The sequence below is a fragment of the Anabrus simplex genome, chromosome 5, assembly GCF_040414725.1.
Source record: "Anabrus simplex isolate iqAnaSimp1 chromosome 5, ASM4041472v1, whole genome shotgun sequence".
In the NCBI taxonomy this organism is placed as follows: Eukaryota; Metazoa; Arthropoda; class Insecta; order Orthoptera; family Tettigoniidae; genus Anabrus; species Anabrus simplex.
The window spans coordinates 428,835,360-428,862,467 of record NC_090269.1 but is presented as its reverse complement, the minus strand read 5'-3'; the positions used below and the strand labels follow the sequence as shown (position 1 = coordinate 428,862,467).

At 38.7% G+C, this 27,108-nt stretch overlaps 1 protein-coding gene across 11 annotated transcripts in view; it reads left to right on the top strand.

The window, feature by feature from the left end:
- l(1)G0196 (inositol hexakisphosphate and diphosphoinositol-pentakisphosphate kinase) overlaps positions 1 to 27,108 on the top strand; it is a 543,939-nt gene that overhangs the window by 197,631 nt on the left and 319,200 nt on the right. For all 11 annotated transcript variants that reach the window (XM_067147825.2, XM_067147823.2, XM_067147820.2 and 8 more), the window contains 4 exons: positions 12,230 to 12,370; positions 15,850 to 15,940; positions 16,022 to 16,176; positions 26,951 to 27,052. In XM_067147825.2, the coding sequence (XP_067003926.1) occupies positions 12,230 to 12,370; positions 15,850 to 15,940; positions 16,022 to 16,176; positions 26,951 to 27,052 (489 nt within the window). The remainder of the gene's footprint in view (positions 1 to 12,229; positions 12,371 to 15,849; positions 15,941 to 16,021; positions 16,177 to 26,950; positions 27,053 to 27,108) is intronic.

The window sequence follows — 27,108 nt, the reverse complement described above, 5'->3', positions numbered from 1 at the left end:
CTGTAGAAGTATTGTAAAGAAAGGATTAGAATTAATTTAATGGATATATATTTACCAGATATTGTAATAAGAATTGAATAGTAGTAGTTGAGAAGTGATATTATTGATGCGGATATTTTCTCACGGAACTGGAGTGTTTATCATAGAGACAGGTTAGGAACAATAGGAGGGGAAGTATTTGTTCTAGTGAAAGAGAATTTGTAAGCTATGAAAAAGATAAGGATGAGAAACATTGAATTCTATGTGTAAGACTTATCTCTAAAGATACAAGGCAACTTAAGGTTTTTTGGATGTACAGACCTGGTAAGTGGGTGTTGACACTGATGAGGAATTATTTGATAAGATAATCAGCTATGTGAGGAACGACACAGAAAGGAACGTTATTGTAGCGAGTGATCTGAACTTGCCAAATGATGTTGACTGGGAAGGGAATGCGAATGACAGAAAACATGACCAACAATTCGTGAATAGAGTTCATATGGGAAGGACAGCTGAATCAGAAAGTGATGGAACCATCTAGAGGGAAAAGTATTCTAGACGTTGTGCTGATAAAACCATATGAGCTCTGTTGGGAAACTGAATTGATAGATGGTATAAGTCATCATGAAACTGTCTTTATCAGAGATAAAATAAATGTGACAGAGGAAGGAATGTCATAAAAGTAGGACTATTCGGTAATACCATATGGTTGATAAGAGAGGTATGGAGAAATATTTAAAAAGCAATTATGATGAATGGAAAATATAAACAGCCTATGGGATGGGTTTAAAGCAATTGTTGAGGAGTGTGAAAGCAGGTATGTACCTTTTAAAGTGATAAGCACCCATTATAACATGGAAATAAAGAGATTAAGGAGGAGGTGCCTATTAGAAAGAATAAGTTAGGAAAGGTTGCAGGTGTAAGGAGAGGTTGGAGGAGCTTACTAGAAAAAATGAATTTAGCAAAAAAGTCAGCTAAGGATAACATGACGCTCTACATAATTGATAGCGAGATGAAATTTAGGGAACGGTGGAGGGATATGTATAGATACTTAAAGGCATAGAAAGGTTCCAGTAAGTACATTCCAGGGATCATTAATGAACAAAGAGAGTGTGTATATGAGGACTTGCAGAAGGCAGAAGTATTCAATCAGCAATATGTAAGGGTAGTTTGATATGAGGATAATGTCCATATAGAGGAGGTGACTAATACTGATGAATTGCTGACATTTACCCATGATGATAAAGACATTTACAGAAAGATACAAAAGTTGAAAGCTAGAAAACCGAGCTCGATAGCTGCAGTCACTTAAGTGCGGCCATTATCCAGCATTCGGGAGATAGTGGGTTCAAATCCCACTGTCAGCAGCCATGAAGATGGTTTTCCATGGTTTCCGATTTTCACACCAGGCAAATGCTGGTGTTGTACCTTAATTAAGGCCACGGCCGCTTCCTAACCGCTCCTAGCCCTTTCCTGTCCCATTGTCGCCATAAGACCTATCTGTGTTGGTGCGACGTCAAGCAACTTGCAAAAAAAAAAAAAAAAAAAGGAAAAAAAAAAAGAAAGCTGGAAAAGGAGCTGGGATTGATAAGATTTCCGGAGATATATAAAAGGCTATGGATAGGGATATATTGCCATATCTGAAATACTTATTTGATTACTGTTTTCATGAACTAGTGATACCAAATAAATGGCAAGTTGCAATAGTAGCACCAGTGTATAAGGGAAAAGTTCATTAAAGTGGATAATTACAGGCCAGTCACCTTGAACAGGTGTTGTTTGTAAGCTCTAGGAAAGCATACCTTTTAATTATATTAGACACATTTGCAAAATTACTAATTGGTTCGATAGAAGTCAGTTAAGGTTTAGGAAAGGTTATTCCATTGTAGTTCAACTTGTAGTATTTCAGCAATATATAACAGATATTGTAGATTCAGGACGTCAAATAGACTGTATCACTATTTACTTATACAAGGCTTTGTATAAGGTAGATGAAAGGAAATTACTGACAAAAGTGAGGGCTATTGGACAAGACAAAAGAGTGGTCGGATGGATGGCTAAATTTCTAGAAAATAGAACTCGGAGAATTAGAGTAGGTGAAGTGTTATCTGATCCTGTAACGATTAAGAGGGGGGTCCCGCAGAGCAGTATTATTGGACCTTTATGTTTTCTTACATATATAAATGATATGAGTAAAGAACTGGAGTCACAGATAAGACTATTTGTGGATGCTATACCATATAGAGTAGTAAACGCATTGCAGGATTTTGAGCGACTGCAGGGGAACCTAGACATTGTTGCGAGATGGACAGTGATGGTAAATGGGATGAAAAGTCAAGTTGTAAGTTTCACCAAAAGTAAAAATCCTCTCAGTTTTAATTACTGTGTTGATGGGGTGAGAGTGCCTCATGGAGAACAATGTAAGTAATTAGGTTTAATATAGGGAATTGTCTGGCCAGTTAATCTGCTATGGTAATGGAGTAAACCATACAGCCAGTGTCTCCACGCCGAATGTTGGGCGGCGGTAAATAGCCTGACCCACTATAAGGACCAACTGCTAAGGGCGGAGGAGTCCTTATAGAAGGGAAATGGACCCTCAGTGGAGGAAATGCCACTGAAACCCCATATCAGCTGTAGCATCTGTACTCCAGAGGAGAGGCTACAAAAGGCGTCTGTTCTCCATGTTAGGAGCGGCCTACAAGTTTCGGCTGGCAGTAGCTCTAAAATGCCTTTGGGAGTGGCGAACCCATCGTAATAAAAGCCTATATGGTGACAAGTGTACTGAATCCTCGGAAAATGCTAGGGCGTTCCCCATAAGTGACCTGCAATCCGTGTGATGCTGGGAGAAATGTGAGAAATGGGCAACCAGCAACCAAATACATCAAGATAGCGCTCTTCAATGTAGTGACATTAACAGGGAAAGTGGAAGAAATTGTAGATTTTATGGTTGACAAAGATATAGCGTTGCTGGGAATCAGTGAGACCAAATGGCAAGGAAAAGATGAGAAAAAACTAAAGAAAGGATACACCTTATACTATAGTGGAGGAAGAGAAGCCAAAAATGGTGTAGGTCTCATAATCAGAAAAGACCTAAAGGAATACCTAGAATTGGTGGAAAACACAAATGACAGGTTGATTGTCAGATTAAGACTTTAACCCATTCACATACCATTTAATTCAACTAATTTATGCCTTGGTGTACCATTTATTTTCCTTACTTCACATGATATTATCACTGACACTGAAAAAGCATATTTTACAGAAACCTAATGGGAGGAAATATTCAAACTATTGTCAGTTGCACTTTGTAAAGTCTTTATGTGTATGGTAGATCATAAAACATTCATCTACGTGGAGCGCCACCTTGCACCGGTGGCATTCAAATGAAGATTCCTTCCTCAGACCCCGTGTCACACAGACTTTGCATCTCCGTGACGGGATAACCTTCTTCGTTGTTGGGGGTATTTTGGTTGGAAAGTGTCCCCAGTGCCTTCCCTGAAGTCTCATTGGTATATTCACTGGGCTTGGGCGTCCTCATTTTGGATAGTCAGGCAAGGTCACACTTGCCAACAGCTGTTCGGCCAAATTGACCCGGAAGCTGGTAAAGCCTACTTGCTTCTTGTCAGGGTTGAGGAGGCGATGAATGATGTTGGAATTAAGAAGTGTCATGTCTAGTATGTAGAAGTATTTTTTATCCTTTTACATACTTCCTCATCAAGGGGAATGATGTGAGTCTCTGGTCATGAGAATCAACACCACCCATTCCACAGTTGTAGTCAACAACAAGATTGGGTCTGAACTTCTTCTTGCCATCATACTTCACCACTTCAAGGTAATCTGGCCTGCTATGTTGTGTAGAGAGCATGTGCACCACCTTCTTGTCCATCCATTTCACAGCCAAAACCCCATTACTGGAAACGAAGGTGCGTTCCCCCTTTTTCAGCTTTGTGCTGCTAAGTTCCTTGGACGTGAACTTCCTATTTGGCCTCACTGTACCAACAGCATAAGTCTTATTATCCAGAAGATTTCTGAATAATGTTGGTGAACTGTACCAGTTGTCCATGTACAGCATTCTCCAGCAACCCAAAAGCTCTCCGCACATTTCCATAACTACTTTTTCACTTGAAAGTAATCCCACTGTAGTTACTTCACTGCCATTCTCCTTCCCAGTATAAATTCTGAAGTTCCAACAGTACCCATTATCAGATGCACACACTTTGTATATTTTTATGCCAAACCTGACTCTCTTTGTTGGGTTATATTGTACGTATGAAAGCCTACCTTTGAACTTCATCAGACTTTCATCTATAGACACTTTTTCTCCAAGCATGTAGACCTTTTGAAATCTATCTAAAAGTAAATCAAGCACAGGCCTTACTTTCCTAAGTTTATCAACAGCAGTTTCAGGGGCACCACTGGACAAGTGGAGGAATTTATTTATAGATTTAAACCTCTTGAAAGGCATGGTTTCTCCAAAAATTGGAGTCTCCATAACCCTGTGCTTAGACCAATTGTCTTGGAGTGAGGGCTTCTTATTTTGTGATGATAGGATGCACAGAGCAAAATGTGCCTTCATTTCATCCACAGATACAGGAAACCAGTGTTCCTTTTCATATGATATTACCCTATTTGTATCCTCGGCAGCAGATACAAGACATTTACTTGCGTAAGCATTTGTCTCTTTTGTTAGATGTTCCCAAAAGTCTGCTGTTAGAAATTCGTTCACAACTTGCAGTTCGTTAGGGCATTGTCCTAGGCACCTTTGAACAACACTGTTTATTTCACTAGTTGCGATGCATGAATGATACTCTGGAGTATTACTTACGTGCTTCCAGTTCCATTCCCTATCGAGTGAAAGATGATTAGAAGCCGTTGGTGTAGCATCAGATGTAGGCCTAAAATTCAGTGTTACATTTGACGACAAAACAGCACTTTGTTCACCCCTACCAGCACTCACGTCGCTGTCGCACAAACTACTTTCACTACATTCACTTCCACTAAATTCTTCATTGCTTATTTCAATATCAATGTCACTATCTTCTAAAAATTCCCTTATAATCGCTTCGTCACTCAACTTGGAGGCAGCCATGATTTCGCTTACGATGAGGTTGCTAAGCTACAGGTTATTCTTTCCACGGAATAACTGCACAGACATGTTTATCGAATACATCAATGGAATAAAACAGTGCTTCCATCTGTCAAGAGTTTACCTTACTAATATCAAATCCTTTCACAAAGGAAACCGGCTTGGAGCAGGTCCGAAAATTAACACTACGCACGGACGGAGAGATCCGTCTTTGTACCGGAGTGCAATCGAGAGCGTGGACGGAGAGATCCGTCAAAGTACGTCAAGTGGTTAAACTGGTGTTACAGATATAATTCAAGGGTATTCTCCAGAAATAGGAAATACAGATACAGATCTAGAGGAATACCGTGAATATCTGGAAGACCATATACAGGACAAACAGGTTGTGATCATAGGAGACATGAATGCCCAAGCAGATCATGAAAGAAAAGGAGATGAAGAGATTATAGGTCCTTTTGGATATGGGAAGAGAAACAAGGCTGGAAATATTTTGGTAGACTTTTGTAGAAGAAATAGCTGATCATTGGTAATACATGATTTCGAAAGAAAAACAGTCAGAAGATAACAAGATATAGTTTGGATAACAAAATCAAGACACTGATAGATTACATTTTGGTCGAGAAAAGTAACAATAAAATATTGGTAGACGTAACAGCCCTCCCAAGTGAATCTTTCGAAGGAGATCACAGAGTTGTGATAGCTAAGTTAAAGATTGGAAAAATACAAAAGATGACTGAGATTAGGCAGAGAAAGCTAAGGGTGTGGAAATTGCAGGAGAAGGAAATAAATGAAGAGTTCCAGACACACATTAAAACAAGTATACCTAAGGAAGACATCGGAAGGGTCGAAGAATAATGGGCATACTTTAAAACAATTATGGTTGAATCTGCAGAAAAGACCTGTGGAAGAGTATCAGGAACGAAGAAAGATCAAGAAACGCCCTGGTGGAACGACAGGGTAAAAGATAAGTATGAAGGATGAGTTCTCCACCTAATCAATACTTTATTTTACATAGTGTCAATAATTTACATAAAAACAGTACCGGTTTCGACCTGTAAATAGGTCATCTTCAGCTGTTAGAGAACTTGCTTAATAGCGACTATACAGAATAAACAGTACTAAAATTAAAACTAAACAAGAATGTCATTAAATAAACATGATACCACTATTCTAAAATTACTTAATATTAGCATATATACATATGGTACAGTTTTGGGGTTAAGGGTGTTATTTTCAAATATTACATATATTGAGGCTGGAATCGGATACAGTTCTTGGAGTTGATCAAGAATCACTGGTATTCAGATGTCAGGTTATCTGTGTTAAAGCCACTATTATGTCCAACGGTTTATGAGATCTTTGAAGTGCATTGTTGTGCCGAAAATATTCGGGGGTGTCGTGTTCCTTAGAATAAGAGGTTCAGGGACCAGTTCACGGACACATAGTTTATACACAGTCTATATCACTGCTGAAAAATACGTAGATTATAGATAGATTATAATAGATTATAGGGTAAAAGATATAGTTAAAAGGAAGAAACAAGCTTAGAAAAGATGGCTGAGAAACAGAACAACAGAATGCAAAACAGAATACAGGCACTGCAAGAAGGAGTGCTCCAAGGTAGTTCAAGAAGAGAAAAAGAAATGCTGGCAAAAATTCACTGTTTATGTATTGCATGTCTGATATTGTCTTTTATTTGCAGTAAAGCTGTTGTAATGCTATGTCGTTTCTTAAAGCTTGATTGAAAGGGGTCAAGGAGTGCATTGTTGGTCAGATATTCTGTAATTTGTAAGTGAACCAGTAATTCAAGTACTTTTGAAAGGGGTGGTGAATAGATATTGACCAGTAGTCTGAAGTTGGAATGTCCTTCATGGACATAGAAAAAGTATACAACAATGTTCCTAGAGAGGTAATTCAGAAATATACTAATAGAGGTGTGATTACTGTACCTGTGTCGGCACAACAGCAGAGTTCATTGAGGCGAGGGAATGTGCTGGATGGGGTGAAAGAAAGAAGAGCTATACTGGAACTGAATGCTTTGTTGTTTGCAGATGATTCAATGATTTGAGGACAGAATGAACAGGAGGTTCTGGAACCAGGAAACTGAGAAGCCTGGTATGAAGGTTAATGTGGAGAAGAACAGACTTGATTGGTAACATAGAACTGGAGGTGGTGGGAAGTGTGCTGTCACATGATGCAGAAATAGAGAATGAGATGATTGCAAGAATTACACAGGCATATTCACGGCCCAAGCTGACTATACACAGCAATGGTCTGCCACACATTGAACGATAAATTTTGTGTTAAAAATCCCATATTACCAACTTTGTGCTTTTGTTGCATTTCTGTTACTTTTCCATAGCTGACTGCACCTTGTTTTTTCTGTGTATTATATACCTTTCATAATGTATAATGTACGCACATACACATAGCAAACTAAAATGTGCATTAAACCAGAATGGGCTATCTCTTCTTTGCTTAATATTATTATCTTCTGAGCAAGCATTATGAGGCAGTAATGACAATACTGTGACTTTTTAAACTCTGCTACTAAATAGCTTGCCTCTTAGGCTTCTGCTCACCCTTTGAGCTTGTTAGTGATGAAGCTTTAAGAATCCATTTGTTTTGTACAATACATTTTCAAGTCTAATCATAACTCTGTAACCTAGAGTTTTACCTCAGACAGCCAAGCATCCGCGATCAACATTTATTATGATATCATTCCTCCAATTCAGGGGAAGGCATTCTGTCTCTTGTTTCTTCTTCTTCTTCTTCTTCTTCTTCTTCTTCTTTTATGACCACATAGGATCACTTTAGTCAGTCCGTCGTTCAGGTCTCTTTGAAGGGATTGTTCGGGCTTTGCGGTCCTCCCAGTACTTCTTCAGACGCTCCGATCTTCGTGCCCTTTCCTCAGTTGAAAATGTGCGTGTTGTTGGTTTGTTTTGTGTAAGGGTAAAGCGGAGGTTTGTATTCTTGAGTTTTGTATTCAATTTTATCTTATTTTTGGTGTCTTCTGTTGTAAGGCCTATTTCCTTCAGATCCTCTCTTACTTCTCTGATCCATTTACATCCTGTTGTGGTATTTTTTGAGACGAGATTGTGTTGTACTAGTTGTTTCAGAAGTCTCGAGTCCTGCATCCTCATGATATGTCCAAAGAATCCCAGTCTCCTCTTACGCATAGTATCTGTAATGGGTTCTAGCTCTTTGTACACGACTTTGTTAGGTATTAACCGCCACTGTCCATCTTTCTGATATTTTTTGTTGATACAGGTTCTTCCAATCCTCCTTTCAATTTTCTGAAGTCTGTCAGTCTTTGATTGTTTATTCAGGTAAAAGAGTGTTTCTGCTGCATATGTAGCTTCCGGTTTTATAACTGTGTTGTAGTGTTTTATTTTTGTATTTATTGATAGACATTTCTTTTTGTAGATATCCCATGTTAATTTTTTTGCTTTAGCTAATCTATTTGTTCTTACTTGGATTGAGATTTTTTCATTTAAGTTATGTGTTATTACTTCTCCAAGATATTTAAACTGAGTTACTATTTTGATTTTATTACCATTTATGGTGACTTCTTTTAGCTGTGTTGGTTTTTGGGGCATAATTTCTGTTTTTTCAAATGATATTTTGAGGCCAATTTTATTTGCAATGTTTTGAAGTTCTGATATCTGGGTTTTTGCTTCTTTTATGTCCACTGCTAGTAATGCTAAATCGTCAGCAAAACCCAGGCAATTTGTTTTGATTTTTCGGCCAATCTTTATTTTGGGGGGACATTTTCTAAACCATTCCCTCATTACCATTTCTAGAGCACAGTTAAATAATAGTGGTGAGAGCCCATCTCCCTGCCGTAGTCCAGTTTTAATTTCAAATGTCTCTGATGTTTCACCCCTAAACTTCACTTTTGACTTGGTATTGGTGAGAGTCAATTTTATCATGTTTATTAATTTGGGGTGTAGTCCAAGGTGTCTTAAAATTTTAAACAGAGATTCTCTATGGATGCAATCATAAGCTTTCTTGAAATCTACAAATGTTATCACCATATCTCTGTTTCTTTTCCTGTTATAGTCCATTATCAACTTAAGACTCATGATCTGATCAGGACAGCTCCTCCAGGGTCTGAAACCTCCTTGATATTCTCCTAGTTCTTTCTCAAGTTGTAAACTTATCCTATTAAGGATGATTATTGAAAATATTTTGTATGTTATATCTAGGAGAGAGATTCCCCTGTAGTTATTAGGGTCGGTTTTGTCCCCTTTTTTGTGCAGAGGATGAATGAGGGCTGTTGTCCAGTGTTCTGGTAGTTCTTCTTTAATCCAGATAGAGACAAGTTGTTGACGGAGGGCAACTTTTGCTGAGTTTCCTGCATATTTCCAGATTTCCGCAAAGGTCTGATCTTCTCCTGGTGCTTTGTAGTTTTTTAATTTATTCAGAGCCTGGTAGACTTCCTTTATTGTGGGGGGATTGATGTTTTCTGGTGATGTTTTTATCGGGGTGTTGGTGTCCAAATGAAGGAGTTCTGTAGGTTCCTCACAATTTAAAAGCTTGTTGAAATGTTTAGCCAGAATTTCTGCATTGTCTTTATTGTTATGGGCCAGCTTACCATCTTCATCCTTCATATTCCAGAATGAAAAGAGAGAAAATAAAAGATCCATTCACTTCACTGAAAGATAGCATTTTTCACTAAACAGTTCAAGTATGATGGTCATCATTGCATTGTTCTTGTAACGTATGTCTGATACCAGTTCCAGTCTCTCAAATGTTCCTCTTTTCTCAATACAGGTCATTTCTGGCACAGTGACACTTGGTCGCAAACTGGTATGACGCACACCTTTCCTCTCCACTACATTGTGGCAGCTCACATTTAAAGAAAGCTTTTTCTAGCGAAACTGTTAGTCTAAAACTTACCTGGCATTACATTTGATGTTCAGAACGTTGTTCCTCAACTGTCAAACATGCCTGACACCTCGTAAACGAGTTTGCAGACACTCTGCGTATCTCAGCCCGCGTGATGTTCGAAATAACTTGTGCAATGTTTTCTTGTAGTTCTCCTGTGCGAGGGCTGTTCACATGCACCTTTCCCTTCAGCATCCCACACAGATAATAATCACAGAGATTTAAATTGGGAGATCTAACAGGATAATTAACCACACGATCTTTGATAGATTCCTGTATTATCTCCATAGACCGATTAGCAGTGTGTGCAGTCACATTATCTTACATGAGGTAACTGTTATTCCTTTCTTCTTCCATCAGCTCTTGAAAGAATGGCCTGAGAATGAGGTCTGTATTATATCAGTCATTATTTATTGTTTCATGGAAAGAAATATAGGCAAGGTGATGGGAAAGAAATGCAGAGGGAAACCACGGAAGAAGATCATTGAAGAGGTAGTTGAGATGATGGGATGCCAAGGTTATGGAGAGATGAAAAGGATCGCAGAGAGAAGGGATCAGTGGTTGCAGCAACAAGGCAAAGCCTTTAGATAATGATGATGAGTTCTTTGAGCACTAATTGCACACCAAACTCATATCTTCACATCGTGAAGTGGACGGACATGCAGCTGGTGAGGATCGTCTGCACTCTAGTAGCAATTGTTTTGACTATTTAGCTGTACATACCTGACAACTTTCCCGATTTAGGTGGGGGACTACCAATTTTCAACAGTTTTCCCCGCCTCCTGAATATTCTATTATTTCTCCTGATTTCAGCTTATTTTTGGTGAACTTCAAACATTTTTTTTCAAATCCCGCCATTTCAGCTTTATATGCCAGTGGTTGGAAGTCCTTCGCTCATTGGCCGCTTTCAAATGAAATATTGACGTTTATTAATATGAGAAATGCATGCGAATATGCAATGTTTATTGAAACCTGTATATCACGACGCATATATCGATTGTCAATCTCTCATTCTCGCGTGCTATATTCGTGTTCGTCCACATCAGTCTAGTCGATTCTAGAGACTAGTTGCTAGATTTGGAGTCTTTTTTAGTAATTTAGTGATCGAATTTCAAAGATAGCGACTAGTGACATTTCTAGAGATTTTAGGAGCCATTTGGAGACAATTCTGGCGAATTTTAATTTATTACTTGATAAATAGCATTGCGCTTTGCATAAACGCATGAGCGCATGTTGCAATATATTAATCTATGCATTTGCTAAGTAATGGCATCTAAGTGCATAACTGATTCGCACATGTGGAGCACGAGTTCATACTATTTTCGGAAGACTTATCAAGGGAATAGAGATGTGTAATTTTTAGTCTTGTAGCCCCGTATAGCAACAGTCGGGTTTTGAGACAATAAGTGTTGCTTGATGATGATGATTGTTGTTTTAAGGGGCCTAACATCAAAGGTCATCGGCCTGACAATAAGTGTTTATAATATAGTACTCCTGTTTGTGCAAGACATGTAGAATAAGCAGTTTTGACCAATTAAATCTCCTTGTTTTTCGTGATTTTCATATCAAGATATCCTAATTTTTGGTTTTGTAAAGTTGGCAGGTATGCCCGTACATAGCCATTTAAGTGCAGCCATACCTCATTACTAAAAAAATAAAATTTCTGGGTCAACATACCCATCATGAACTGACTGAAGCAACCAGTTACAATACCAAACCCTAGCAAAACTGTCAGGTTCTCTTAAATGTTGGTTAGTGGTGGTTTTGTCATGTCTGGATTTTAATAGTTTTTTTTGCTTTGTGGGAGAAGATAATGACATCAGCTTTTATGGTAAGACGTGACAGGGATTTTGTTGGAGTTCTTTCCAAGAGAGCAGCAATTTCATCAAGGGAATAGAGATGTGTAATTCTTAGTCTTGTAGCCCCCTTGTAACAGTACATCCCCTGTATGTTTCCTTGTGAAGAATGGACCCGGTGGTGCAGAACTTCTTCACTAAATTACGCACTGTATTCCTGTAGGAAGGGAGAATGCCATGAAATTTGCGAATGAATCAAAAGCAGCATTCTGTAACAGAGGAATGGTTCGCATCAAAAGAAGTTTCTATGATTAGCAGAATATCCATCTATAATACATTTCTAATTAATTTTACATAATAAATTTTGGTACATGGCATAATGTTAGGAATAGTGTACATATCCACAAATGAACCTGATGTATTTAGTTACATGAAGCTCTCCTAAGCCACAATTTGTGTTTTGTTTTATTTACTTTAGCAACCAGTGGAGGAGTGGCCTGTATGTGATTGCCTGATCTCTTTCCACTCCAAGGGATTTCCTCTGGATAAAGCCATTCAGTATTCAGTCTTACGGTCACCCTTCATCATCAACAATCTTCATATGCAATATGATATACAGGTGAGTATAGGGGCATTGTTTTATACTTTTTTTTTTTTTCGTATACATTTGCCTGGATCGTTCGTTCATTTCTGTGGATTCCAAGACACTTCTCATGAAAGATCTCCATATTGTACTTTGCTGTTGGCTTTCTTGATCACATCACTTCACTGTAATGACACTCTTCCCCAAGGTTTTCTTCCAGGAATCTAGCCAAAGATCATAAAGTTCCATATTTTCTCCCCCTTTATGAGGGAGGAGTGACCAGACAATTACAGTTTTCATTGCGGTCAAATGCTGGACAAACTTTTCTCAACTTGAAGTTTCTGTAACATGGATACTCTAGTTCTATGTTCTGTCCGAGAAATTCATAGCATTCATTTCCATCATCACATTTTGAATGTATTTATTTTCTAAACATGTTGGCAGGTTATGTTTCAGCTCTGTAAAGGAGTGTTTAAACTAGCCACATCTTCAGTGAGAAGTGAGTGAAAATAAGTTGTAACTCGTGAAACCATCGACAGAGGGCGGTGAATCACAGCACGACGATCCTTGAGTCCAATTAGTGGGGTAGGCCATGACCTCCACATTTCTTTGAATTTCTTTGCTCACTGTCGGAAGCAGAACTTAACGTGCCCTGATTAAGGCCAATGCAATTTGGCTGAAAGCTCAGCTTCATTCAATAATCCAGTATTCGTTTATTTATTTACGTCAAGTTGTAACGTTGTCGTCTTTGCCATTGTAATCCTCTTCAATGCTGTTGGTAACTGTTCAGCCAAGGTTTCTAATCCTCCATAGGTGCTTCTTTCTTCAAGCTGGTTACTCCTATTATACTCTCTTTTTTTAAACTTTTGTTTTTTCCTGGCAGTTAATCTCCAGGCTGAAGATGTGACTTACATCTTCAACTCTAAGGCTTATTTCATCTCGTATTCCCTGTAAGTATATTGGGGAAAGAACACATATTTGTTGCACAATTCATGCTGTTTATTTTAACACTCCCAACACAATGTTTATTGTCCACAAGGGGTGTCCTCATTCTTTACCATGTGATTCTTTCAGAGTGGATGTTATCTGTTGGCATGACAAATAATAAATTCAAAGATGATGAGGGAACGAATTAGTCTGCCACTTGGTAAGATATTGAACTCTTTATGTATAATGGGGAGATATAATGTAAATATTTCTGACATATCAGTATCACATCATGTTTCAGACTACTTTTTGACCTTGTAAGTATTTGTTTATACAGGGTGGTCGGAAATAATGTTAACCGAGTATATGAGCGTTTGTCGTACTGATAAGTAATTTGAAAAAATTACGTCGATATCTCGTGCCATTGTCGTTTTATCAGTTTCTGAAGTTGGCCAAAGAGATTGCTTCGCGAGCGGTATTGCTGAATCTGCACGTGGCTTGGTCGGGCTTGAGAGCCATACCCACAAATGAGCATCAAACACCAACACACAGTGCCACCGCAGCATGCTTGCTATGGGTCGAGCCTATCAGCAGCGAGGTCCTTGTTCAAGTACCTCCCCTGGAGAAGTTTATTTCTCCTATTGCCGCTCTCAAGCTGGTCATAAGCCACGTGCAGATTTAGCAACACCGCCTCGCAAAGCCCATCTGAAGTCGCGCACGAAGTGATCTGATTGGCCAATTTCAGAAACTGATAAAATGACAACGGCGCGAGATATTGACTTTTTTTTTTTTTTTTTTCAAATTGCTTATCAGCATGACTAATGCTCTAACACTCATATACTCGGTTCGTGTTGTTTTCGACCACTCTGTATACATTAAATATGTAAATACGGAGTGAACATAGTCCATGTTTAGTTTCCTGTTTGTTGTCCCCGTATGATGCAGTTACAGTAGAACCTCGATAATTCTAAATTGGTTAATTCAAAATCTCACCTAATTCGCAGCAGCTCTTGTTCCCCGAAACATGAGTTACGGTTTTGCATGTTATTTAAATCATTTAATTCGAAATACGGATAATTCGTAATTCAAAGAACAATGTCGCTCCCGTTACCGAAATTCAGACTTTTAATTCAAAACTGCCTTTACATTTTGAAAAAAGTAGTATTTTACAGAGTAATTTAAATTCGAAATTCCTCCATGTCATGAAAGAACGCTTCTTTGGAACGTGCAGGGGTAACTTTGTGCACTTTCACCTACTTCGGCATGTCTACAGTGTGCTTCATATCTGCTATGTTCGAGCGGAATCGTAATTATTTTTTATTCGGCATTTTAAGGAACGCCACAATATCACGTAGCAGGCAGTGTGCGGAGAGGTAGAGTCTGCGAACACTGGCGATGCCGACAGTTGGCGAAAAAGCGTGGCTTATAACTTCGTACGCACCAGAAATCATTGTCAATGCCGATGAAACTGCATTGTTTGTTTCATTTTTTTAAATGCTGAATCCAGACAGACTTACGGTTTTAAAGGAGAGAATTGCCAGCCGGGAAATGTACTGTGTTGCTATGCAGTGCACACGGAAGTGAGAGACTTCCTTCCCCTGTCATAGGAAAGTTCGAAAAGCCATGATGTTTTAAGGGCGTCGGACACTTTCCTTGCCAGTACAAGGCATCTAAAAATGCAAACAGTACAGTAATCCAAGAGATAAAGCATTTGCACAGGGGAGCCCGCATAAATTTTCCTTCTCTTTGATTCGCGTTTTTCTTCCTTTCGTTGCGTGAGGTTATGTTTGCCATTGTTTTATACAAGTGCATTATTTGAATAATGTAAATGCACCTTGTTGGATACTTTTCTGAAATAGTGTTTTTCACGGCCTCTGAAAAGTTTAAACTGAGAATCAAGGTGATTGCATGCATTAATGGGTCTTAGAAGTGCCATGGCGGATAATCGTACAAGTATAGTCACTGTACTGTTGTTGTAATGTGGACAGAAGTGAGAGACTTTCTCCCCTCGTCATAGGAAAGTTTGATAAGCCACGATGTTTTAAGGGCATCGGGTACTTTCCGTGGAAGCACAAGGCATCTAAAATGCGTACAGTACAGTAATCCAATGAATAAAGCACTTGCACAGGGGAGCCAGTATAGATTTCTCCTCGTCTTTGAATCATGTTTTCTTTCTTTTGATTTCATTGAGTGAGGTTATATTTGCCGGTGAGTTATCCATGTGCATTATTTGAATACTGTACATGCACCTTGTTGGATACATTTTGGAAATAGTTTTTTTTCCATGGCATTTGAGGGCTTTAAACTGTGAATCAAGGTTAATTGCATGCAGCAACGGGTCTTAGAACATATTGTGACGCCGCAAGGGTTGGCATTTCTGAAGTACGTGCTGGCGGTTAATTCAAAATCACGTAATTCGAAGTCCGATTTTTGCGACCCAACGACTTTGAATTAACGAGGTTTTACTGTATTTACATTCCATCCTGATTGATAATTGTCTTTTATTTGACTATATTCTATAAAATGTAAATAGTAAATTGGGGCATTGGAGCCAGAGTTTCATTTTACATTTGATTGTTTGTCTACAGGATCGAAGAAGAGTGTACTCGATACTCGAGAGCGAAGGCATTGAAATTCCGCGTTATGCTGTGTTAGATAGAGATTCACCTGACCCAAAACGTAAGTTTGGTGTTCCATTCACATGCTGGTAGCCATTTACTGGTGCCAAACTCATTTATGTTCCTCTGCTTGCATGTTTAGATCATGAGTTGGTGGAATCAGAAGACCATGTAGAAGTAAACGGAGTGGTGTTCAACAAACCATTTGTGGAGAAGCCTGTCTCTGCCGAGGATCACAACATTTATATCTACTATCCAACATCTGCAGGTGGTGGCAGTCAGCGACTTTTTAGAAAGGTACAGTTGTATACTTCACCCAGGTATATATTGGCAAATACAGTAAGACGTTTCTGTATGGGGACAAGACAAAAGAACTTGTTAAGCGAGAAAACGTACTACTGAATACATGAACTATCCAGTTCACAATTTTAGGTTACTTTCAAACATAAATACGTATAATTAACACTACGTAAGTATTGATTAGTTGGAGAACCCCAAACCTACGATTGTGAAATGTTGAACTATCAATACAGAAATTAAATTGATAACATATAAAAACTATCCAACAGGGATATGGAAACACTGGACACTATTTTTTCTGTCATGACGGCATTATACATTGTGAATCCACGGGTACAACGAAAACTATATCTACCCTTTCTAAAGAAGCGACGAGAATATTAAAAGGTGTGAAAAACACAAGAGAACAAATATGAAAATCTTTCTGCTGGGGAATGTAAAATAACGACATTTCACTGAAAGGTTTGAAAAACTCCAGACTGCAAATATGAAAACATTTCTATGGTGGTCCATAAAAATATCAAGTATTATTCCAGATCACACTCTTTTAAAAACAAATGATAGTAGAAACCTTTTATTTTGGACCAGTGCGTTATTAAACATTATCTTCTGGTCACACTTTTAGACAATGAATTGGAGGTTACACTTGACCATATCCAACTGCAACTTTGGGAGCCATTTTTAATGTGACAAAACTTATACTTGATCAACTCAAATGATCGAGTCGAAACTTGAAGGTGCGAGTATCAACGTACATGCTACCTCTGCTCGCTTAAATATGCGGGTGCTAGTCCATTTTCTGATAGATTTTAATTTTGTCTTTATTAGTAATGAATTTCACAACTTACTTTGAATCCATAACTAGGCTGTCACGATACTAATATGCACCATGCTAGTCACCTTTACACAGTTATGTTCCTAATCCAGATGCAGGCTATTGGGAGACAAACTTCACTGTACCACTCAACACAAAATAAATTTCTGAACGGAATGTGAAATACAAGTACAAACATGCCCACTGTGTTATTCAGCAATCTCGCTGCCAACTGGAAAGCAAAACTGAACATTCCTGAGGCTAATAGCTTGCTCCCTGAAGGTGCAACTTATCCTGTGAAGTTCAGGAATTCAAGGCCTTCACCCGTTATCGCCCAACTGTGGTGAGGGCTCTTTTTTACCCGAGTGAGAAGTCACGTTCCTTTCACAAGGGATGACAAATAACATTTTCAGGCCTGGGAAAAATATGATCATACTAAGCAGTAATAGCAAAATTTCGTGACGTGATGAGCGAGGTACTTTTATATAGTTTTAATACGATGAGAATGGGGATTTTTAATTTATGATGTGCTAAACAGAAAAACGTGTTAATGAGGAACACACTAACAAGATTTCACTTTATTTTAAACTACTATTTTCCATATTCGCTTGTATTTAACCGCATGCCATTCTTTTTTATTTTTTATTTACCACAAGTCATACAGACTTTATGGATGGTCTAATGGAAAAGGCAAGCCCCATGTACAGAAGATACTTCACAAACTCACTAAACTAATATTTACAATAATTACATTATTCACATATTTACACACGTTCAGTAATTCATTCACTCGATAACACTCACTCCCATTCATGTACACACAGAGATTTACCACATTTTTTTTACTTTGATGGAAGTTTCCATCCAACGATTGAAAGACAGGAACAGACTTTGATGGACATATCCGTCTGAATGCATGGTCTTCTTACATGCCTACTTTTGTAGTTACTGAACCAGAGAGGTTTGTTCTGCTGGTTCCGAAATGTGGCCAAAAGATAGCAGAGGCTAGTTGAATGTAATTTCATACTGCAAGAGTAACCCTCTTCTGAAATGCAAAAACTAAATTGCACCTCACTAACTTCACTTGAGCTAGAGTGTAGTTCATTGGTATGGATGATATTTGTGATTGGTTGGAGAACAGTGTTATTGAGGGTGATGAGTGCATGAAGTGAAAACAATTCATCTTCAAGTGATAGTGACAAAAGTGAATCTGATGTGAGGACCAAGGAGGCTGTCTTGATATATAGTGTGGTGGTGGTGGTGGTGGTGGTGGTGGTGCCATCCTCTAGTAACATTAATCAGAGGGAGAAAATGGAAGGTGCCCATCATCATCATCATCATCATCATCATCATCATCATCATCATCATCATTGACCATCTCCAGTTGCCCGGGTGTGGTGTACGAGTCCGCTTCATCTTTGTCCGTGAACCACTGTTCTCTCATAATCTTCTCCCAATCTTGTCCTCTCTCCTCGACATCTTTCTTCACCAGGTCTGTCCGTTTTCCTCTGGGTCTGGCCACTGGTCTCTTTTCCTTTTACTTCTCTTTCATATTCTCTTCTTGCAGTCCTGCTTGCACTCATCCTTCTTACATGCCCAAACCACTTCAGTCTTGCTTTCTGAATCCTCAGTAGTTGGGAGTCTCCTATTCCCACCTCCTCTCGGACTTTTCATTCCTGAACTTGTCTTTCCTGGTCTTTGTATCATGGTGCGTAGGAACTCCATTTCCGCAGCTTGGAGTTTTGAGTTGTCTTGTCTCTTTAATGTGGTTGTTTCCAAGCTATACATGAGGATGGGTGTATAATATGATTTATATAATGTCATCTTTGATTTAATGGTATTTGTTCATCCCACAGCAGTTGTCTTACTTGGTGGTAAAATTGAGTTGCCTTGCTAATTCAACTCTCCACCTCATACTTTGCAAGGTTGTCTTTTGATATTACAGGCCTACTTATCCAAGTACTTAAATGTTGGAACACTGTCTAGTTTGGTGTCATTTATTCTGATTTGTGGTTTGACATCTCCCCTCTGTAACTTCATCACCACAAATCTTAGCCTTGTTGATATTTAAATCATACCTCTTAAACTTTTGACTCCATTTCTGCAGTTTTATCTCCACATCATTTTCGATTTCACCCCAGATCACCACGTCGCCTGCAAATATGAAAACTTGTAAGTCCTGCTGCTCCTTCTTTAGAGTCTTCATTATGGCATCCATCACAGTGATAAATAAGAGGGGTGACAAAGCACTGCCTTGCTGTACTCTTCTCTTCATTTCAAACCATTTGGACAGCCTGCAACCCACTTGCACACAACTTCAGATTTTATCATACAGCATCTTCACTTTTGCAATAAGACTGTCACGAACACCCAACTCCCCTGACAGCCAAGATAAGGTCTGTGGTTGTTCTTCCAGGCCTAAAACCATATTGTTCCTCTTCCAATAAAGGTTCTACGATTCCTGTTAATCTACTCATTATGATTTTTTCCAGTAGTTTTAGACCATGAGAGAGCAGAGTAATTCCACGGTAGTTGATGCATTTCCATCTGCTCCCCTTCTTGAAAAGAGGTACGATTGTACCCTTCTTCCAGTCTTCTGGGATAGCGTTTTCCTGCCATACTGTGTTAAGGAGTCTTTATAACCACTGGATTGCTAGAGTTCCTGCTGCTTGCAACATATCTGTATTTATCCACTCAAACTGCTTTTCCTTTCTTCATGCTTTTCATGGACTTTCCTATCTCCAGCCATGTAATTGGGGATTTTATGCCTCTACTTTCCTCATTGCTACTACACTTTCTGATGTAGTGCTCACTACTCCATTTAAGAGATTATTTAAAAAAAAAAGTTAAATTCATTCCTGATTTCATCTTCTCACACTAAGGTTCCATTGTCCCCTTCTATTGCCTTTATATCCTCTTCTTCACACCTTCTGTTCTTGACTATCCTGTACAATAATTTCCTATTTCCTTTGCTGTCTAATTTTAATTTAACCACAAACTCATTCCATGCTTTTTCCTTTTCTTCTCTTCCTACCATCTTAACAATGAGTTTCTTTGTTCTATAAAGTTCCTGCAGTCTATTAACTTCTTGTCTTACTTGGTCTTGGATAGTTTTTCTTTATCTAGCACCTTTTCTGCTTGGTTTCTTCTTTAATGGCTGTTTTGACTTTGTCGTTCCACCAAGGTGTCTCTTTTTTCTTCTTGGTCGATTCTGTTAACCCACTGAGTTCTTTAGCGTCTCCCACAAATGTATCTTTAAAAATTTTCCTGACTCCCGTTTTTTGAAGGTGTTCTTGATGATCATGCCATTTCTTCTACAAAGATCAATCAGTTGTTCACCTTCTGCATTTCTGTTTCCAAACCCATGTGGCCCAACGATACCCTCACAGCTTTGTCTGTTTGCTCCAACTTGTGCATTTAGGTGTCGAATAATGATAACGTTTTATTCATCGATTACCGAATAATCTCGAATACCACCTGCACTGTTTTTTTTTTTTTTTTTTTTTTTTTTTCCGAAAATATTACTTCCAAAATTGGGTGCGGGTCTTATTTAAAATTTTGGGAAATTCATCTTTCCGAACGCGCATAAATTGGGCATTAATTGGCAACAATGCTTCCTCCGCTCTCGGTATACGCTACTTCCGTGCTTGGCATCAGTCTCACGCACATTCTCGGAGTATCAACATGAATTCCACAAAGTGTTTGCGATCTTTTACTGCAAGTGAGAAACTGAAAGTAGTTTGGGAAGCCGAAATTATTGAAATACGGAAATACAATATTGATGAGTCGTGTATTCGCGATTGGAGAGAGAAGAAAAATATGCTGTTAACATGTAGTGGTGATCATAGAGCTTTTCGTGGACTGAGTGTACAGTTTCCAGAAATTGAAAAAAAAACTTTATAAATATGTGACAGAAAGGCGGGAATTGGGATATGGTGTGTCAATCTAAATGTGTCAGCTAAAGGCATTAGAGATCACAAAGGAACTTTCATTGGAAGGGTTTAAGACAAGACGAGGATGGGTTTGTAATTTTTATAAAAGAAATGGGTCGAGCGTACGAAGGCGTACCTCAATTTCACAGTATCTTCCTGCCTGCGATGAGAAGTTATTGTCGTTTCAACGTCACATAATTCGGTTGCGGAAGGGAAAATGTATATTTGTTTTCCCAAATTGGCAGTGCAGATCAGACGCCAGTCTACTTTGAAATGCCAGTAGACAGGACTGTGAATGTTAAGGGTGCGAAAAGTGTTACCGTTAGAACAGGTGGTAATGAAAAACAACGGTGTATGGTAATGTTGTGTATTCTCGCCGATGGAACCAAATTGCCGCCGTACATTGTTCTCAAGCGAAAGACGCTTCCTAAAAATCTACCCGCTGATGTTATCGTCAGATCTCAGAACTCCGGTTGGATGGACAGTTCACTTGTGGAAGACTGGGTAAAGTGTGTCTGGCAACGTTGCCCTGGTGCATTATTGCAACAAAAGAGCTTGCTTGTTCTCGACAGTTACCGCGGCCACACAACAGACGCTGTGAAGAAATATATCAAAGATGGAAAAACCAACCTAGCAGTTATTCCGGGCGGGATGACGTCTATGCTACAGCCGCTGGATGTCTGCGTGAACCGTCCATTTAAAGCAGCCTTGAAACAGCTGTATACAGAATGGATGGCGGCTGATAATCGCACACTGATGCCAACTGGTCGCATTCAGGGCCCGGAAGTCCATCTGCTGTGTTCGTGGATTTTGACGGCATGGAATCGTATCCCTGGAGCCCTCATACGGAAGAGCTTCAGGAAATGTAGCATTTCTAATGCTATGGATGGCAGTGATGACGACATTGTGTGGGAAGTTGATGGTGATGAAAGTTCCAAAGTTGGTACTGATGATGATGATGATGATGATGAATGAACTTGTTGGATATCATTCTGGAAATGTTTGTTTACTTTTATTTGTATTTTCTAATCATTTGATGTGTGTTAGTAAAAATTGTAAATAATTTTGGCTTCACTTTTTTTTTAAATTTTGTTTTTTCAAAATTAGGGTGTGGGTCTTATTCGGTGGCGGGTGGTATTCAAGATTATACGGTACATCATCTAAGTCTTGAAGAAATTTTTCTTTTGATCAGCACTGCATCCAGTCTTTGGGGCATACACTTATACAATCACGTAATTTATTGACTCTAATTATATGTGTGTGTGTGTGTATATATATATCTTTTTTTTTCTTTTTTTCTTTTTTTTGCTTTACGTCGCACCAACACAGATAGGTCTTATGGTGCCGATGGGACACGGAAGGGCTAGGAGTGGGAAGGAAGAGGCCGTGGCCTTAATTAAGGTACAACCCTGGTGTGAAAATGGGAAACTGCGGAAAACCATTTTCAGGGCTGCTGACAGTGGGGTTTGAACCTACTATCTCCCGAATACTGGATACTGGCCGCACTTAAGCGACTGCAGCTATCGAGCTCGGTATAGATAATTTTATGATTCTGTCGTTCTTGTAGGAAACTTCTGACACGGCATCCATATCTTTTGTCAGTAAAAATTCCACACCATTTTTGGACTCCTTTTCCAGTCCACACCAATATAATTTGTAGCCACCTCTGAGAATCTTGCTACCTGTCTTTCTCCAGTTTCATTTCGCTCAGACCCAATATACTGTAGATATGTTTCTCTTTTGCATCATGTCTATGAGTTCTTCGGTCTTAACAGTTAGGGTCTATATATTCATGGTTCCAGTTCGTACTTTTCTCTTCTTGCAAATCCGTCTATCATGGGAACCATGTTGGCCGTCATACCTGATTGATCTGCTCAAAGACTGTATCACATTAGGTAATAACTTTGATCTGAGGCTCTTTTACGTTTGAAAGCAATAAAAAGATGCTAACCACTGGCTTGCTGGGCCTGTCGTGGATCTTTGCGCAAGTGTTTGGTTTTGCACGAGATGGTCAGTGCCTGACCAGCATTTCCTCATGTCGGCTAGATCTATGGTTTATCCGCCAATACTAGAGAGGCTGACTGCAGTGATTGCCCACTGGGCGATGGGGTCGCCACATTTCAAAATATGAAGGTATCAGCAACAAGGTATCAAGGTATCAGCAACATAAAGACAAGGGCTACAAAGGGTGTGAAAATAAAAGACCCCCTGGATTTTATCACCTAATACTGTTGAGGTTGGAAAAGAACAAGAGTTGACCAAGGGAGGTTGAATGGGAAAGATGAAGGTGAGGAGCCTCGAAAGGAAGTGGAAGCCATGTCAGGACTCGACTAAGGACCCCGTGGTCACCTGTTATGACAGGCAGGGGATACCGTGGTTATTATTGTATCACCCGCACCTGCAAGGGGAGATAATATGAGACACCCGCATTAGCAACAGGTATGAATGTTAGTAATGACTGGATTTGGGAAGTTCAGGATAATAAACATGCTGTTATGCGTAAACCAGTTTACAAACCATAGATGGGTGATTAGACTGCCAAAATGTTAACATGCGTTTAACTTTGCATTTCCATAATAAGTGAGCAAATAATAAATATCACGTAAGGACTTACTCTTTCAAAAACAAATGGAAGGGATTTCTGAGGTTCTTCTTATTTTTGAAAGCGGATGCAGTTACTCTCCTTGTTGGCTTACTAGGCCTAACGCTATATGAGGTTAACAGTTTGGCCTAAAAATCAGCGACATAAAAACAGTAGTGATGCCAGTCAGCAGGCAAGTCCTACAGGTTAACATCCAACTGGACAACGAGCAACTAGAAAATGTTATTATTATTATGGGATATAAATTTCTTAATGATTGGTCCGTATTGAACTGAGATTACATTACAAATTAATTATATTCGATTGGTTCCACCTTTTCAATATAAAATGTTCTGTAATGTGAGTTACATTACAAGTTGTCTATACATGGTACTAGTTTCGACTCCAGATCTGGATCATCATCAGCCATTGGCACAAATTATACAAGGCATTAAAAAGTCCAAAAACAATGTACAAGCACATAACATAAAACATGTGTGAATTAAACTGATCAATTAAAGTAAATTAAATTAAAAAGGTCTGTGAGGAATGGTCAGAGTAATGTAAAAACTTGGCTGTGCTTATAATATATTAGAATGGGGCACTTGAAAGCCATTAAAATGTTTTTAAGTAATTATCCTTGATGCTGAAGAGAATTGAATTCAATCAACGTTATGATAAATAACATATTATGTAGCATGAAATTGCTAAAACTCAGTGATGCCATTGAAGCTGGTGTTGAAGTGCTTCTTGCAGTGGCAAAGGTTTCATATGAAGGTCAAACTGGTTCTAAGTTATAGGTGGTAAGAGTTCACATTTCAGTGCAGTACCAGTTGACCTGATAAATAATGAAAGCAAACTTAGTTCAAGGACTTCTAAAGACAAGGGGCCGAACAAAAGGCATAAGTAGTATATGAGTCACCTTGTGCAGTGAAATGAAGAGCTTAACAGGCCATGAGGGACTGATGTGGAGAGAAGTGTGATTAAGGATAGGAAGGAAGGCAGGGTAAGAGGGGTGAGGGAATAGGGGTAATTGCTTCGGAAAGGTACTATGAATGGAATGAAAGATCGAGCTTTGATTTATTGACTTAACTTTTTTTAAATGTTAATGAGAAGGTCAAATAAACTATTTGGGTTCTCTAAATATCATTGAGGTTATAGTTTGAGTTGAAGTACTGATCCAAATGTATGAAACAGTTTTCCGTTATGTTGAGGAGAGGTCCTTTGTTTATTATCTCAAGGATTTCCATTTCCTGTTCTATGTTAGTGAAAATGTGTTTGTAATCATACATATGTTGTCAAACAGCTGAGAATTTGTTGTATTTTTAAGTATTTACATGTTGAAACTTAGCCCAGTCTGCCCCACATATGAAGAATTGCAACTATTACATTTGAATCTATGAACTCCTGATTTTGAGAAACTATTAGGTTTGTTCACTGATGTGGACTTGTGTAGAGTTTCAGCATTCTTATGGTTGGTTTTAAAAGCTATTTTTATGTTGTGTTTCTTGAAGTCATTGGTGACTTTATGAACTACTTCATTAAAGGTAAAAGTAGAAAATGAGGAGGCATTGGGTTTTTCTTTCTTTAGTGTGGTCATAGGATGATGCTTGTATTTGTCAATAATTTTTTCTATGAAAAAATTACTGTAACCGTTGAATTTAGTGATTGTGCAAATAATGTTCAGTTCATTTTTTAGGTCTTTCTTAGGCATAGGTACCTTAAAGGCTCGATAAAGCAGGCTATTGTAAGTTGCACGTTTATGAACCTAAGGAGGTAAGGAGTCATGGTGGATAGTAGAAGCTGTTTGGGTGGGTTTTCTGAAGCTTATACGGTAGGTTAAAGAGGTTGGGTGTCTGTAAATGGTCAAATCTAAAAAATTTATTGTTTTATCATTTTCAAATTCAAGCGTAAACTTGATGTGAGGATCAATGTTGTTAAGACCGAGAAGAGTGGAAGCAGCATCTGTTGTTTTTTTGTCCATAATTACTAAAGTATCGTCCACATATCTTGTCCAAAAGAGGATATTGACAAAAATGCTGGCAACCAGGAATGAGTTAGCTGGAAAATTTCAATATCATCATCATCAGTTTTCCACTCCAGTTGCCCGGGTGTGGTTTACGAGCACTCTCCACTTCTGTCTGTCCATGTACCACTCTTCTCTCAAGATGACATCCCAGCTGACTCCTCTTGTTCCTATGTCCTCTTTCACTTGGTCCAGCCATCTCTTCCTAGGTCTTCCTTCCGGCCACGACTGTGTGTAGCCATTGTTTTGCTGTCCTTCCATCGTCCAATCGTTTGACATGGCCAAACCATTTCAAACGGGCCCTTGTCACTTTTTCATGCAGGGATGGGTACACACCTTAGCTGGAAAATTTATAATGTCCGATATTGATATAAAAATGACGTTCATGCTCAGAACAGCAGGCTATACAAAATGGGATCATAAAAGAAATGAAGATGTGCTTATGGGACCAAGAAAACTGGAAACATCATGTTCAAAGGATGGGTTCTGGAAGACTACCAAAGGAGATCTTACGCTACCAACCAAGAGGGCACAGATCTATAGGACGTCCAATGAAGCGATGGACAGAAAATGCAAGACCGTAACGGGCCACATGGCGTAATACTTGGAAGGATGATGATGACAATGATGATGTTATTTGCTTTACATCCAACTAACCACTTTTACAGTTTTCGGAGACGCTGAGGTGCTGGAATTTAGTCCCACAGGAAGTCTTTTACGTGTCAGTAAATCTACTGACATGAGGCTGATGTATTTGAATACCTTCAATTACCACCAGACTGAGCCAGGATGAAACCTGCCAAATTGGGATCAGAAGGCAGTGCCTCAACTGTCTGAGCCACTCAGCCTAGCAAAATCTATTTAAAATAGGATGCTGGAAAATTCTGCATTGCCTATTTAAATAGTTTTTTATGAGATTATACAAGTCTATGTGAGAGTAAATACCTATTATAGTCAAATTTATCAACACTGCTCGTTGGATGTTGGTTCTGAAGTTACGCTCCCATTGTTGGCGAATGGAACACATTGTTAACTATGAGAGACTCAAATAGATAGAAGCTTTTGTGTATATTTTTAAGAGTAGGCTTACAATATTCATAATTTATTTTAAAGAAAACATTTTTCACTCAAATTCAGAGCTAACTATATTTTTTCTTCCAGATTTTGTGATTGTGTGATGATTGTATGGAATGTGATCAATTTTGCGACAACTTGCAGATACGTTCTGTATAATTTTGTGACTTTACTGGGTTCATATTTTGAATGAATAAATTCAAGTTTTTAACACAATTTGTGCATATTGTTAGTACCAACGGAAAAAATCACACCCCTACCCATAAGACCTCACAGGTTTTCTTGCATACCAAAAAGTAGTGTGGATGCTAATTTGTGTTTTTTCCTTTTTTTTTTCTTCCTAGATTGGAAGCCGCAGCAGTGTATACTCTCCAGAGTCCCGAGTTCGCAAAACGGGCTCCTTCATTTATGAAGACTTCATGCCTACGGATGGCACAGATGTTAAGGTTAGTTACTTGTCATTTCTAATAGAAAATGCTGGTAGAGGTGATATAATATGTTA